At 41.4% G+C, this 17,053-nt stretch overlaps 1 protein-coding gene across 8 annotated transcripts in view; it reads right to left on the bottom strand.

The window, feature by feature from the left end:
- The window catches only part of ITPR1 (inositol 1,4,5-trisphosphate receptor type 1), a 199,790-nt gene that overhangs the window by 45,413 nt on the left and 137,324 nt on the right, over positions 1-17,053 (bottom strand). For all 8 annotated transcript variants that reach the window (XM_083600272.1, XM_083600277.1, XM_083600270.1 and 5 more), the window contains 5 exons: positions 15,861-16,051; positions 5,833-6,013; positions 4,209-4,465; positions 1,607-1,807; positions 73-183 (listed from right to left, as the gene is read on the bottom strand). In XM_083600272.1, the coding sequence (XP_083456398.1) occupies positions 73-183; positions 1,607-1,807; positions 4,209-4,465; positions 5,833-6,013; positions 15,861-16,051 (941 nt within the window). The remainder of the gene's footprint in view (positions 1-72; positions 184-1,606; positions 1,808-4,208; positions 4,466-5,832; positions 6,014-15,860; positions 16,052-17,053) is intronic.

Below are 17,053 nucleotides of genomic sequence, written 5' to 3'. Positions count from 1 at the left end.
TTATCTGGATAGAAGCTTTTGCTTTTTCATTGTGATACTACCATCCATCTTCAGAGTTGAGTATCCACTTGCCTTCAGTTCTAATACTAGATCCATCCGCTTCTTTCCCAGAGGGTTGATATCATTGAGAATTAATGCTGTAATTATATCTATACCATTGGACTCATGAGTCGCGATGCAGTTCTGCACAGGGGAGAAAGAAACGTAAAAACAATAAACCTTTTTTAAGTGGCTAACCAGAAAACATAACCTTTCTTCCCAAAGGCCTGTTAAGTCTCTCTCTGCCCACCACTCCCATGAAGAGTTCCATAGGGAAGAATTCAACTAAATTATTACACTAATGCAAAGGAATTTCTTCCCTTTCCACTCCATGTGTGTATCCCATGTTGTCCCAAAACCTGCTCAAGAAAGTTGGAGAAAACCCCAGAATAGATTGAGCCGGGGGGGGGGGGGGACAGGGGCAGGAGGAGGGGAAAGTGTCCCATTGAGCAAAGAGATATCAAAATGCTCACAGAGCATTCTACTTAATGCTACTTTCATTGCAGCTCATAGTAAGCTAAACTACTGGGCTTCCCTTTTGTTAAAGGTAAAGGACCCCTGACATTTAAGTCCAGTCATGAACGACTTTGGGGTTGCGGCGCTCATCTCGCTCTATAGGCCAAGGGAGCCGGTGTTTGTCTGCAGACAGCTTCCGGGTCATGTGGCCAGCATGACTAAACAGCTTCTGGTGAACCAGAGCAGCGCACGGAAACGCCGTTTACCTTCCCGCCGGAGCACTGCCTATTTACCATATTTTTCGCCCTATAGGACACACTTTTTCCCCTCCAAAAATGAAGGGCTCTCCCACGGCTAGCGGAGAGCTTGCCGGCACCCAGAAGCTTGGGGTGCGCTGAGCTCAGCACGCCCCAAGCTTCGGGTTTCGCGCAGTCCTCCGCTAGCCGTGGGAGAGCTGCGCGACTTAGCGCAGCTCTCCCACAGCTTGCAGATAGCAGCCTGTTCTGGGGGCTGGGGTCGGGGGAAGCTCGGGCTTCCCCAGCCCCGCACCTGGGGGGGGGGGAAATAATTTTTTTTCTTTATTTCCCCCCCAAAAAACTAGGTGCGTCCTATGGGGCAAAAAATACGGTATCTATTTGCACTTGACGTGCTTTTGAACTGCTAGGTGGGCAGGAGCTGGGACCGAACAACAGGAGCTCACCCCGTCGTGGGGATTCGAACCACCAACCTTCTGATCGGCAAAGCCTAGGCTCTGTGGTTTAGACCACAGCGCCACCCGCGTCCCTTTTGTTACCTTACTACAAATCCAACTATTCTCTATTTGCACCAAGGTATTTTTAGAGTCTCATGCTGAGAGCAGCTATTTGCCTGCTCTAAGAAAGAGTTGGGGGTTCTCACTGATGAGGATGCTCTGTTCTAGACTTCTCATTTCTGATTTCTTTGGGGTGTTGTAGTTAAGCAGCACACTTTGGAACGATTGGTGGTATGGGAATGGATACCCCTTTGAGGTCCCTTCCAACGGTTCTGTGATAAGTTCTTAGGGTTCCAGATTGTACATGAGATTCCCAATTTTGTGACTACGTCACGTTTTCTACTGCAATAACTGGATTACCTGGTTTTCATGGCATGGTCCCTGGCAGTACTCAGTCAAACTTTCCAGTGTCTGGTTGATCAATGCTACATTTTTCTCATTAATGTACAGCCCAAGAAGTCCAAGTCCTCCAGTTGTGCTTCCACAGATACAGTCCAGAAACTGCAGAGTCTCACACACTAAGTTGTAATTTGTCTTGTTGTTTTGACAACGCAGGAAATTCTGTAGATGAATATGAAATAATGGAGAGGGGAAAGTTCAGTTTCATTTTTGAACATTGATGCTGGTCAAAAGAAATCAAAATGTGATTTATTTATTTTTGCAGCAGATTCACACAGTTTTCCATTCACACATCACTTTCTAAAAGAAATAATGAACATGATCTCAGTGTGATCTAAGCCTCTGAACACACCCATAGATAAATATTTAGGGCTTTTGACTTTTGTAATGTTTTGCAAGTGCCTATAGGTCAATTACACTCATTTCTCTCCCCTCAAAACTTTCCTTTTAGTTAGTTGTCTTTGATCTATAAAGAGCAACAAGTTTTCATTCCACCCACTCAAAGTTCCTGCAGATTACAGCTAGAAATTACAGTTAGAAATTCCCTCTTTGAGCTTAATTCTTTTATTTTTCCCTCATGCTTGCTAAGTATCTTTGTTCCTAAGTCAGCATCTGGGGCGAGCATTTTTGGACACGTGCCAAGGCTCACTGCCAACCCCAGAGGCTTGTTCTTCTACTATTCTGCCCCTTATGAAATCTTGTCACATGTCTGCCTATGACATGGGGAGACAGATGAAATTACGCTGGTATCTGGGATAGGGGAAGATAGAGATGTGAGAGACAAGCAAGCCTGAAGATGGAAAGAGAGATCAGACATCTTTATGCTATTCTCTTATCCCCTTCCAGCAGTGGAAGTCTGAGGGCAATGTTTCTTGCCCATTGCTGCCATTTAATGCCCTGTTGGTAACTGGAAAGCATTTGATCCTGGATGAGCGGGATAACTGGGTGTGCAACAATGAGATCCTGACTTAGTCCACCACATCTAAGGCATGGATTCGCCATATTTGGGTTATATTCAACAGTGTCTTGTTCATGGAGGGCTCTCTGATAAAAGGGGAAACTCCCATGAATGGAAGCAGGGAGCTGGCTGGTTTTCTGGCTGACCGCACCCTTCAGTCTTTAGCCACCACCACTCCGCCCCAAAAAATCTGTTCCAGAGGGTTAGAAAAACCATCCAGAAAAGCATGAGATGGGTGTGTGAGGGTATATTTTTAAAAATTGCCTTCTTCCCTGTTCCATGCACTGAAGCCTCTGCTGAATCAAGCCTTCAGTGAATGGAAGAACACATCTGGCTACAACCCATCATCACCAGCAGCCTAAATTTGATGAGGGTCTATTAGGATCCCACTTCCCCTGCTAGGTATTCTATCAGTCACCCACTTTTGAGTGTATGCACCTGGTTTTGTGTACCTGCCTCCCTGCCTGAGTCTTGTCACTGGGGTGGACCTCAGGTGATTAGGAATGTGGCCACCAGGATACTGGCCAGGGAAGGCTGCAGGGAAGAACACAGTGCCAATTCTGAAGCAATTTCATGCTCCTCATTTTAAGGAGCTGTTTTTGATCTTTGTGATTTTAACTGATTTGGGTCCAGGGTGTCTTTAAAATCTCCTGCTTTGTATGAATCCATTCATAGTGTTTTAGGCTTAAAACTATAAATGACCCAGCTCATGCCTGTGAGATTTGTTTGAGATGCTTTGCTTATAGCTTTTGGCACTGGAAAATATGTCCTGGACCATCTCAGCACTGCATGTTTCAAAACAGTCTCGAAGATTGTGGAGCTTCAAAGAAAACATATTGTCAGGTTTTCAGTTCATTGGTTAGACCTGGAACCTTTAACAAGCCTAATGCAGAACAAACAGCCCATCTATTGTTAAGCACTGTGAAATTATCACAATCAAAACTGGGCCACACAGATAAAACAGTAGACAGACCTATCTTCCTAGATCAAAGTAAACCGCACCGAATCAAGATGATCAGGGATAATCTTTAGAGGGAAGCTACATGAATCAACCCTCTTCATGGATCACTGCCTTGTCGTGGCGAAGGGGCTTGAATAACGAGCTATGCCATGCAGGGCCACCCAAGATGGACAGGTCATAGCCGAGAGTTGTGATCCACCTGGAGAAGGAACTGGCAAACCACTTCAGTATTTTGCCAAGAAAACTCCATGGACATTAAAAAGGAGAAGCTTTGAGAAGAAAGTCAGAGTTTCCAAGGCATGCTCTGGTTCATAGGGTCAGGGAGAGTCGAACACGACTAAACAACAACAACACGAATCAACATCTCCCCATGCTTCCTTGCCTCTAGCAGGTTTCCACTCAGGAAGGGACAGTTTTGATATCACATGGGCTTCAGTTCCAAGCTACCACACTCCAACAGAGAAACACTTTGTTCCTCAATGAGCTGGCAACAACATGTCTTGGGAAGGCACTGCTGTTCATTTAGGGGTAAAGTAGCATATGTCTCCATGCCCTCAGCTCAAGTGAGATGTCTGCTTTTCTGCTGACAGGATGGCAGAAAACCTTTTTTGTAGAGCTGAGCCTGAAGATGCTGCATAGCCTACCTGCAGGTCCCGGTTGTGGTTTTCACACAGCAGCTGCAAAAACCGCAAGATGGGCTGCATTATTGTGATAACAGGACTCATCTCCAGTTCGTCTTTGTTTTTGTCTGCTGCAGACTGTGCGCCATCTGCAGCTGAATAATGGTCGTCGGGATCAGCTTCCCTCCTGTAAGTGTTGTATGCCTTCCTTGTAGCAGCAGAGGCTTCAACCAACTGATCTCGCACCTCCTCTGTTATTTGGGTCATGGGTTCTCTCAAAGCTACAGAACACAGAGACAAAGGTCCATTAGCAAACAACCACCAAGCAGAGTCAATTCAACATTTTTCAGCATGTTGACACATCTACCTTTGTAGTAAGTGTTGTCCAAATTAATGCCGTAAGTTTTACTGAGGCAGCCTGATTTGGTTTATACTACTACACAAGACACAGCAATATCGTTTCTGTAAATGTGAAGGCTGTTCCCTAAAGAATAGATAAGCATCCACCATTACAGTACAGGAATCAAATGAGATTTAGAGCCAAAAAAAAAAAAAAAAAAAAAGGATTTGAGAAGTTTTATGGGGAAGCTCCAAAGTTCAATTCTTGGAATCTCCATGTAGGGCTGGGAAATACTGTGTATACAATACTGAGCTAGATGGACTTTGGTCTGTGTCCCTATGATCCTGTCTTACTCATGTCCATGCTATTCCCCCTGCCCAACCATGAATGCTTGCATCTGGTGCCTAAGTACATGCTGCAGGGTCACTGATAATGCAAATAGGTTCTTCAGATATTGCAAACGAGACACTAGCAGCAGGGCGTTCTAACGAGTACTGAATTTTCAGTAGTGAGGGTAAATCCTGATTAAATATGGGGTAATGGCAAGAATATGTGCTGGCATTTTGATGCCAACTGACACTGACAAATCTTATACACGAGGGGCACCAACCCCACAACAGAACACCTGACCGTAGGCATGTAAAGTGCCACTAGGAAGCAACCTTTTCTGTTTCTTCCAGTGTCATGTTATTGACAATAAACAGTATGTACTGATGCATCAGACATGTACGTTATAATGATTCCAAAGGAAAAGAGATGTTTGAGAGTGCCAGTGCCCATCTCAATCCCTCTCTTATTACAAATAGAGAATATGGGACGTCTGTTTTTAGCTACAGAATTCTAGACCTATTGCACGCAGAGCAGAGTGTTAAAAACAAGGATTAAGCAACATGTCAAGCTACTCAAGCTGGCTGGCCCATTAATGCTAAAAATACCTGTCACCACTACAGCAACTGCCACATCCCAAATGGATGAAGGAGGAAAGCAGTGCCATGGTAGGGCTGAATTTTTAACTTCCATGTTGTGGACCAGAACCTCTGGATCAATAAAAAAAAAAAAATTTCCTTCCAGTAGCACCTTAAAGACCAACTAAGTTAGTTCTTGGTATGAGCTTTCGTGTGCATGCACACGAAAGCTCATACCAAGAACTAACTTAGTTGGTCTTTAAGGTGCTACTGGAAGGAAAAAAATTTTTTTGTTTTGACTATGACAGACCAACACGGCTACCTATCTGTAACTGGATCAATAAAAGAATTCACTGAAGGGTTTGATTTTCATATCCTTCTTTAAGGAGCACTGGAGAATTACCTCTTTTCCTGGCTGGTACATCTCTGTCCGAGTCATCATCTTTCTTTTTATTTCCTAAATCACTGGTGTTAACTGTGACTGTAGCCTTGATCTCTTGCTGAGCCACTTTCATGCGGTCGTAAAAAACTTTGAAGAATTTTTCTGACTTTTTATCTTCCGTCAGTCGGCAGAAGAATGAGTGCTACAGAAACAACAGAGATGCAGAACACCTTAAATGGTAAAACCCAGTATCAATGAAACATAGATACCATGGAGTGAACCCCACAGTCACTGACTGAGCTTTCGTTAATGAAATAAAGCAAGTGACTTGAAGAGTATCAAAATGCCCCCAACTGCAATATTCAGGGCAAGAAATGAGGGAATAAATGTTATGGAAATGGGTATTATTTGGAATACACTTTGTAACGGAGGTTTGGCCACCACCTTTACCTCTCTTCAAAGCAATCCTCCTATGAAACCAGCTGCTGGCCCCAGGGTCCTATGCTTATAATTGCTGGTGAAAGGGAGATATTCGAATCATGAAATACTGAGAAAACACTGCAGATCCTTCAAAGGATGTGAAATGTCAGTTTGGCTACAAAAGATGGCATTTTTAGTCACTTCTCAAGACATCTGGGATTAGGGGATAGCACTTCTGGGCCAGAGGGATTTTTTGTTTGTTTGTTTATCACTTACCTTACAGAATTTGCTGGTTTGATATGATATACTACATATGATGCTTTCAGAAGGGACAGCGAATATTCTTTAAACCTGGCATGAATGCTGCTGATGCATGGGAAAGGCTATTCTCTAGCCACAGTCAGACCTAACGTTAGTGTTTCACTTACATTTAGTGTTCATATCATTTCGATGTGGAAAAGTCAAATAAAGCACCATTTTCCCCAAAACTGTGTGGAATACAGATCAAAGACTGTGTGCATGGAGGAAGCTAGAGCAAGCAGCCAGGGACTACATCTGACAGCTATCTGATGAAACCAATATGCTGTTACGTAAATCAGGAACAAAGCTTAAAGCATGACTGCAGGATGAACTTGTAAGTGGGTCACCTTATGCGGAGTATTATGAAATTAGTTAGCATTCTGCAGTGGCTCATGTTGCAACAGCTTCTCCTACAGCAGACTGACACAAAGTCAGATTTATTGGAAAAGCAAATTGAAAAGAGGAAAAGAAGAGGAGGATGGCAATACATCCTCTGAGATGCAGAGAACACAAGGCTGTCCCCTGCACGGTGCCCTTTAATCACTCTCCAGAGAAATTGTGTGGCAAGGTGACTTTGAAATATGGGTAACATCATTTCCCCTTACTTTATGGAAGTGTAGGCAGATAAGGCAGCTGTCACAAATACTATGTGAAGCTTCGGAAGAAGAGATTTTTGATACTAAGGACAAACAATTTATTGACTTGTTCTGCATGTGTACAGACTTCCCTGGGAATGCTGGACTGGGTGAATCTTAAATGTGTGATTAGAAAGTCAATTCTCATATTCTTTGCACCAAAGGAGCAAAAGGGAGAGGATGCTGCAGCCATCTTCCTAAGACACATGGTCCTTTCCTGACATGCACCAATTAATTTCCAAAAATGCAGGGAAAAATGCTTAAGCTTGCCTGGAAGCCATACAGTCTTCTACCCAAACTAGAAGTTTCTCCCGGACCCCAGATACATACATGATAAAGGGAGGATAAAGTAATGGAAGAACTCTGCACATGTTCAGAGGTGCTTTCAGATGCTCTGCAGCTGAGTCAAGTTAAGCTCCTATACTATCAGTAAGCCTCTATCAATGCAAGCACAGGCAGGCAGTAGTTTAAAGAAGCTGCCTTAAAACTGGTCCACAAATCTAATTCTAATTAGATAGACAGCAAATAAATTATATTAAATAATTACTAGACAAGAAGAAATGTAAAACCTGATTAGGCTACCTACTTTATTACAAAGAATTCAAGGAGTGGAGCAACATAACAGGGTGCATTATGCAGCTGCAAAACTGAGAATCTAACTGCTAGTAAAAAGAGCTGCGTACACAACCAGCCTCAAAAGTATAATGAACATGTGTTTAAAATGTCCTGGACATTTCCAAGAAGAAGACCTTCCTCAAACAAGGCAGCTGGTTACAAATACTGAGCAAACATGAACCACAGCAAACTGCATGCTATTAATTTTATTTGCTCAGAGATTATGGCTCCTTTGTCCTTATTTGGATGTTGATTTGTTTCCAGTATGCTGAATCTGGGTGGCTAGATAAAGATTTTGAAATATGTCTCCAACATTTCATGGATGAAAATAGAGACATTCTTATTTTTAACCCTAAAATTTTTAACTAATTTCATACAAAATATTAAAACGCTTATGTGCTTCCCTTCCATTACACGGTGGTCACATATTATGTATTATTTCTGTAGCTGTGTTAACTTATTCTGGCTTCTAAAGCTATACCAGCATGGTCAATAAACTGACCATAACAATTTTAAAACAAAAAGATTGAAATGTTTAATCCCATAATGGATCTGGGTTAACTTGTTAGAGAACTACAACTCAAAACACAACTAGCAACCACCTTCTTTCTGAAAAAAAATGTATTTTATTTATTAAATTTATATACTGCCCTTCATCCAAAGATCTCAGGGCGGTTCACAGAATAAAATACAAGATAAAACACAAGTAAACAATTAAACCAAAACAAAGGTGCAATTGTTTAATTTAAAACAATGGCTAGTAGACCATGTTTTATTTATTACTTATTTATTGCATTTATGTTCCACCTTTTTTTCCCAAGGAGCTCAAGGTGGAGTGCATGGTTTGTTCAGTTCCAAGAAAACTTTTTTTTATGAGGCAGAACATCAGTTTGACTGTATTCTGCCTGAAATATTTAATCAGATGCTTTCTTTTGAATTGTCTTGAGCTAGCTTGCAGTAACTGGTTAACTACATCTAGATGAAAAAATAAAACACTGCGATAACAATATATAATTCATACTGTATGCATCCGAAAAAACTGCTTCAGTTTGGAATTTGTATCCTATTAAAATTTGTGGAAAATGCACTACTAAGACTAAGTGAAGTTATTTAAAGTGACTGAACAAATATTAGAAACTGCAACACATCGGTTCTGGAAATGACAGTTTATAGTCTTGCACACAGTAAGATCACAAGTCATTCTAGTGTTTCATGTCAGATTTTATCTGCCGAAAGAATATCGCCTTTTAGGAAACAGTGAAAGCTGTGCTGTATTTCACATACTATTGGCAGCTATATCTTTTCTCAGATTTAAATATTGTTTCATTACATTTCACACACAAAACTGTATATCCTATAGGGCACTTCTGCTTACAGCTCACATTGGGTGAAGATTGTCCTAAAGTAGCAAATTCCACCCGGGTTAATTCCTTCACGCTGTATGCTAAGAGGCAATGTTGTGCTATTTTCTAGGTATCAACAAGAACCAAAAGTTTGAAGCACCTTTGTCCTGTGAAGCGACCAAGAAACATGAGAATGGGCCTTTCTTGTGGTGGCCCCTTGCTTATGGAATGCTCTTCCCAGGGAAGCTCACCTGGCACCTTTGTAACATATCTTTAGGTGCCAGGCAAAAACATTCTTCTCCTCTCAGGCCTGTGGCTAATTATGCAGTCCATTACCTTTCAAACTGTATTGTTTTTGATTGTTACTATGCTATGTATTTTTGTGTTTTTGTAAACTGCCCTGTGATCCTGAGATGAAGGATGGTATGTAACAACAACAACAACAACAACAACTTGAAGGTAACCTTTTCTGGTTCTGGGATATTGAGGGGAGCACTAAGGTTGTACCTCTTGCCAGACTTAGGGTTTTCAATGTTTTCTTTAGCTATCCCCCAATAAAGAGTTATGAGCTAATGTAATCATATCTTCCTTCTATATATAGAAGGGAGATCAACTGTCCAGTCTTGTCCATGCATGAAAGGTCTGAGTACAGTCACCTCTATTCCTTTATTTTTCTAAAGAAGTACTGAACCATGGCATCAGACAAGTGGTTCTTTTTGCTTGCTTGCCTGCTTTTTAAAGGTTGCTAAACATCCCCCTGTTATCTTGCCAGTTATTAATTAGGGTTGTCTCAGAAAAACTGTGGACAAGCAAAACTCTGGGAAACCCCTTGTAAGAAACCCCTGTGAGTTTCTCCAAGGCTTCAGCAGCAGCAGCAGCAGCAGCCACTGACCAGCCTTTTCCAATTCCAACTTGTTGAAACTGCTTTCTAGACTTTTTGCTGAGGTCACATATTCAGCCCACCTGCTGTTCTTTGTCACCTCACACTCACTTATGCCTACATTACTACTGCCTCTCCTCCTTTTCCTCTTATTAACAAGGTCCTGACATGTTTCAACAGTGGGAAATCACAACTTCCCCATGTTTCCCTAAAGGCACTGTTTGGAGCCGCACATTTACTTCCTTTTATCTTGTTTCTGGTGCTGCATGAACCCTTCTACTTCCGACTGGTAAGTTCACCCTGGAACTTACTTGCCTTTTCCCTTCCTTCCTTCTTTCTTTTTAGAAAAAGAAAAAGAAAACGTTTAAAAGAAAACTGTACAGTCCCATATGCCAATGGTGACGGGGGATAACACTTGGGAGAACGAGTCAATGCCAGACATATGGCAAAGCCTGCTGCCATTGAATCTGCCTTTTGGAGGAACCGCTGATAATCAGATGGTATTTTGTTTCACAACCAAATCATTTGCCATGAAACAAGAACTATCACATGACGTGCAGAGGTCATGAGGCATGCTTCACAAACAATGGGCATCAGTAAACACACATGTAGCCCAAGCACACTTTCATTTCTAAACTGAATGTCTTTCTTCTGGTAGGACATTTGAGATAATGATTGTGATTGATTGCTACAGAATTTCAGAAAAGTCATAGTAATTCACATATTTGAATTCTTGCCTTTCATAGCTTTTCTCCCACCCTCCCCACTCCTGATGCCCTCCAGATGTTTTGGACTACAATTCCCATAATCCCCATCCAGCACATTAGGACTGTTGGAAATTGTAGTCCAAAGCATTTGCATGGCACCATTTTGAGGAAGGCTGCTCTGCACTCCATTTAACCAAGCAAACCTTCCTATAGACTTGTGTCTTTCCTAGTGCGCTATATATTTCATTTTTCATGCTTTTCCAGACTCAACCATCCTAGCTGCACTTTTTGGTCTAACTCAGAATATCTAAAATAATAATAATAATAATAATAATAATAATAATAATAATGGGGGGAAGGATATAACTGCTTGTTCCTTGTTCCTTTTCTCTTTATTTGCTCACTTTATCACCCCTATTCTGCTTTGCATAACTGCCACAAGTGCACTTCTCATTATTAAATAGCATCCTGTTGCAGCTTATGACTTGAACAGATTTCATTTCCTCGGTATCTGCTAATGCAAGCCATCTCCCGCTTCACCTTTATATCTTCCTATTCCTCCTCATATTTCATCAATTCCCCCATCTGGCCATTCACCACTGTCCTGTTATTTACAATGCAAAGAAGCACAGTGTAATGGAACTCATTCACATTAATTAATCCTCTTATCTAGGTCCATCAAACTGCTGCTGTTGCTAAATAATAAACATTGGTGTCCAGTTATAAGTCAAGGGTTGCATCTTAGTTGACTGAAGCCACAAATCTGCCCTTTCAAGATTCAGGGAAGTATTGAATAGCAGATCATATGCCTTGCTGATTGATGTCTTCATTCCAAAGCACACTAGAGAACCGTAGTTTAAAAGGTGGACACTCAGCATGGACCTCTCTCTGCTGCTGCAGGTTTGCTGAACTGGTAAAGCATATTCAACTGTTTAGGGGCCAAACTTTTTTTATATTAAAAAAAAAACTCCAACATTTCAGATGCAATGGACTAGTTAAAGGTAGCTTAAGGATTACTCTTGCATATATGTGGCGTATCAGGTTTTTTCTCAGATCTTGAAGTGTGCGCATTTGCCATACACATGGGGAACATTATCATCCCAGTTAGCTGTTAACCAGGTCTGCCCTGCAGTTACAGCTATTTATACTGTAACACACACACACACACGAAACAGGAAAATTTGGATCAGGTGGTGTGGTTTTTGCTTGGACTTGATAATTAGAGGTTTGCTACTGCATAGGCTTTGCTTGTTGCAAGCTCATGTTGTAAGAGCAGTAGGATTTATCCACATTCCTTCATAAAGAGAACAGTAATGTGATTACAGAAACATTCATTAGGAATATTTCATGCATAGGGTTTCTCACGCTTGGTCATATGCATTTCCCTCCCCCCAAAATAAAAATAAAAAATGTCTTTCATGGTATTTTGCCCTTGAATAACTTACATGGAACATGCAATCTGAATAAATACTTTTCACATATAAGCATCCATAGGCTCTGCGCCCACAGGCACAAAACCATACACAGGGAGGTAGAGGACAACAGGGACTATGGAAGCAATTCTGCTTCTCTCCTGTACAGTCACTGTATATGCTTTTAGATTCAAGACAAATCAATGAAATGGGACCTTAGGTTCCCATTAAATTTTGAAGAAAATGCGCAGAGACAAATCATAAGAGGATCTGAAAAAGGATTAGCTTGGATAAAGGGTTTCTGTAAGGGGATGGGCATAACCTGGTCACATTAATCACTGCTAAGACCCTTTGGACATACATAAAACTTGTTTATCAAGATATGGGAGTCAGCCCTTTATGCTTTCCCTAAGATAAGTAAACCTTCATTGCTAACTGTCAAATATTAAATTCTATTTTCAAAGCCAACAAGGCACATCAAAGATGCACTTTTCTTGGCCTGAAACCATTTGCTGGCCAATGGTTTATTAATATATACTTAATAATTGTTAAATTCCCTTGCTCTTCTTCAAGTATCCCCAGAAAAGCAAGAAATGTTCTGGTGGCAGTCATCCTTCTCAGCCTAAAAAGGAAGCTCATTGGGGATTTCTGCTTTGTGCCTTAAGAGTTAATATAAGCTTACAATCTGGTTTTAAAATAACCAGAGAGTGTCATGGGGACATCACGTAGTCAGAGTATGAAGTTCTAATATGAATCAAACGCACAGTTCGGTTGTATTCCTGATGCTTCCCAAAAGGCCAATCATCAGAACTGGATGCATGACATTTTAACAAGAAACCTGATTAAGCAGACACTTTCAAAGGGACAAAATTGTTTAAGGATAGGCTTGGGTTGCTACTTGTCTTCCTTTGCAAGCAATAAAAGGGATGTCGGATGAGGCCATCTGTGACATTTGATTCCTGAAAATGGTATTTCATTTGATGGTTCCTCAATAGGCACACCTAAAATCCTGATTGTCTCCAATTTAAAGGAGGCACTTAACCAAACAGGAGAGATGGGGGGAAGGAAAGGACAAAAGGACTCTGAGACCTTAAAGCAACTGATTGGAGCCTGAATGAGCACACTTTACAGTTCTGCTTCTGTTACGAGGATTAAACATTTAATAGAACGCAGCAAATGATTCTGGTTATGTGCAAGTTGTGGGGCTACCATTTCAACACTGCTTTAAAAAACAAAAACGGAGCCTCTGTGTTCATACATTTAAACACAGCTCCACACAAACACATACCCACACACAAGTACTTGAGCCTTTAAACCACGCAGCACTATCAATACAAGGCAGCACACATCCTACTTCCTTCCTGAATGAGGGAGTTTTATGTAGGTGTGAGAAACAAGGATGTTTTACAGGCTCCTGGAAGTGAGGAACCCTCAAAAAAACGGGGGGTGGGGGGGAGAAAGTGAAAGAGAGGGGAATTATAGAAAAACCATAGCAACTAGTCAGTCCATCTTCCCACACCACCCACCAGCCACCAGCTTCATTTGCTGACGCACTTTAAAAAAAAAACCCAGCAGAAAAACTCAAGCTGTCTCTACCAGCCTGGGAAGGTGAGCAAGCCTTGAGAGCTCATTAAATTCCCTCCTCAGCTTCTCTTGTATGCCTGCAGCTAGTGAGCAAGTAGGATATAAATAGAAGTTATATAACATCTTTGTTGATTCCTGTGCTTACCAAAAAGTAGCATGACCTTGTTTTCAATAGCCTGCCTCTGCCTGCTTGTCAGGGACTTTAATCTTGTTAGGGATCATCTGAAAAGTCTGAATAAATGTTATATAGACTTTGCAGATAAAACAGGAATATCTGGGCCTTCATGTGTGACTGTAAACACACTACCTTCTGTATATGCCTTAGTTACAGATGAGAACCACCTAGTGCTCAAACGAACTGAGATAAGACAATATTATTACTACAGCAGCAACGTTACCAAACTTTCAGAATGTGATTTCTAAGACACAGTACTGCATATAGAAGCATCTCTAGAATGGAGATACCATTTCGGAGGAAGAGTGTGTGACTTCTCTAGGGAAAAAGAAGTTAGCTGACGGACTTTCAAGTGAAGGCACACACTCAGATAAAAAAGACCTAATAAAATAGACCAATGTGCATTAAAAAGAAAAAGAACACACATACGTTGTGCAGAATGATGCAGTTCCATACACCCAAATGTTAGCAATAGTAGATAAGAGACAGTTGGCGTTTGTAGCAGCCCGCTCTGCCAGCACCCAAAAAACCTCTTTGGGGATCAAAGTACAAACATGGAATGGATTGTCACACAAGGGCATTGTCAAACAATAAAGAGTTTTTGCTTTTGTCACATAAGAAGAGACTATTATGCTATTTCCAAGAGATTAAAAACAAAACAAAACCACAAAACCTGTAATTAAGATGGGAGCTGGCTATGACAACATTTGTGAATAATATGCTAGTATTTTAATGCTCTCCAAAGTAAGGATGAGTTCAAAGTTGTGCATGCTGTGAAGTACAACACCGTGCAAAATGGAAAAAACTGCTGGAGCTAACATGATCACATCAGCTCAAAATACTGCAGATTCAGCTACAAGTCTTCAAATTATATTAAGGGGAAATCCTACAGCAAGATCTGCTGGGATCAGCGGCTTCAAGATGCAGCAGATCTCTGGGCTCAGCCAACATTAAGTCTCTAACTCCAGCTCAGCCACTGCTGGAACTTGCTCACCATAGCTCAGAGTTCAGCTAAGGTTGGTGTGATTCCCTCCAAAAGGGATGTTCCCAGGGTGTGGTCAGGGCATGACTAGAGGAGGAGGATCTAAGCTGGATCCTAAACCTAGTCAATTTGATCACATGACCTGGCAACCTGGCATAGAACACTCTTTTCACCAGTGTTAGATCGAGCAATAGCTTGTCTACATTTTTACTACTAAAGAGAATGTTTGTGAGACTTTCTGCCCAAGGTGCCGAAATAACTTGGTCAACTTTTTGTATCATGAACCTTGATTGGGATGCAGGGTTGCGGGGGGGGGGGGGGAGAGATGGAGAAAGGTGCTGTTCTAACTCAGGGACCAACATGTCTTGCATTAACCCTTGTACACAGAGAGAAATATACAGACATGACAGTAGATGTTGCAATATTTGCATGCTGAGACTGCTTAAGATATTCGGATGGCTCTGAGTTTGGGGCATAGATGTGAAAAACCCAGCCACTAAGGAAACTGCAGTCTTATGCAAATCAATATTGCTGAACATAGCCTAACTAGCAGAGTACAGGCTATTTGATAAAGTTTCAAAATTCAGCATTTTTTTATTAAAAAAATCCTGCTGCATGCAGTTTTTTGTTAAAAAAGGAACAGTTTATCAAAATTATGTTTGTCTAGAAATCTTTAGTAAGCTTTACACAATCAGTACTAACTCCCTCATGCTGCTTTTTCAGGATTCCCCAGACCTGCATGGGAAGCTGCAGCTGAGAAAACCCTGTTAGATTTTTCCTTTGAGTACTAAATCAGCCATACCAGTATGGCCACCTCCCCAAATCCTCCAGCAGTGAACCTAGAGCAAAGAGTGGAAAGCAAAGTTATTGTACTTCAATATCAGCAGAGTGACTTGAGCATGATGGATCTCACCTCTTTACAATGCACTGGGCTCACCGACTTTCATGTTAAACCCACAAAGCTTATCAAGAGGAGTACACAAGCACTTTTCCTACCTGTATAATAGTGTTTCCACCTTCCAAAAGGGCAATAGCCAGAAGGATGCTTTCATGAAAAACTCTGTCACTGGTGGCATTCATGATGAGATCTATGACCAGATTGGATGCACCTTCCTTATCCAGGTGACACTGGACTTCTGACAAACTCATTTCACTTCGGTTTGCTGGGCTGGAACCAGACCCGCCTCCTACAGAAAGGTAAGTCACACAGGTTGAGCAAAATGAAGCCTCTTATGAACCCCGCTTAATTATTTCTGTCTGAAAACATTGGTCACTCACCTATAAAAACGAATGAATCAAAGTGTAACTGTGAACATATTCCATTTATTCACAGCTTTATTAACCATTAAAGTGTGAACAACATGCTTGCCTCTTAATAATACAAGCAGATGATGCTGTCATTAAGACTGATTGATTTATGTAAAGAGCATTCATACTCTCCCGCTCCTCAACAAACCCGCGGCAGCTAACAGACGTTAAAACAGTCAGTTAACAGTACAGCAACAAACAATAAATGCAATTAAACCACCATGACAAACAAAATCAACAGAGAATAAGAAGAAAAATACAACCACCATAAAAAAAACCTTTCCAAAAAACAGAGCAACTGTTTGTGGCCCAAAAACCTATCTAAAAAGGGGGGGGGGGAGCCATATAAAGGGCATTAAAGGAGACAACCAATACATTTTATTTCTCTAATTACTTTCAGTTGTGAAGAAGTCACATGAAGTCTTATATAAAATAAAACCACATAGGGGCTACTTCTAACATGTAATATTGGCCTGGAGTAAGAACATAGGAAGCTGCTTTATACTGAATCAGACCATCATTGGTCCATGTAGCTCAGTACTGTGAAGCGGTTCTCAACCTGTGGGTCCCCAGATGTTGTTGGACTACAACTCCCATCATCCCTGACCACTGGTCATGCTGGCTAGGAATGATGGGAGTTGTAGTCCAACAACATCTGGGGACCCACAGGTTGAGAAACACTGGTCTACACGGTTTGGCAGCCCTCTCCTGGGTTTCAGGCAGGAATTCTCCAGTCCTATCTGGAGTTGCTGAGGATTGAACCTGGGACCCTCTGTCTACAAAGTGCATGCTCTACCTCTAAGCTACAGCCTCTCAATACCAGGAGATTCCAAGCAAACTTCGGGGGAAACTTTCTGACAGTGGATCCGTATTGTATTTTA

The sequence above is a fragment of the Podarcis filfolensis genome, assembly GCF_964270895.1.
Source record: "Podarcis filfolensis genome assembly, chromosome: 2".
NCBI classification, from domain to species: Eukaryota; Metazoa; Chordata; class Lepidosauria; order Squamata; family Lacertidae; genus Podarcis; species Podarcis filfolensis.
The sequence above is the reverse complement of the archived record's forward strand: the minus strand, read 5'-3'. Positions and strand labels throughout refer to the sequence as shown.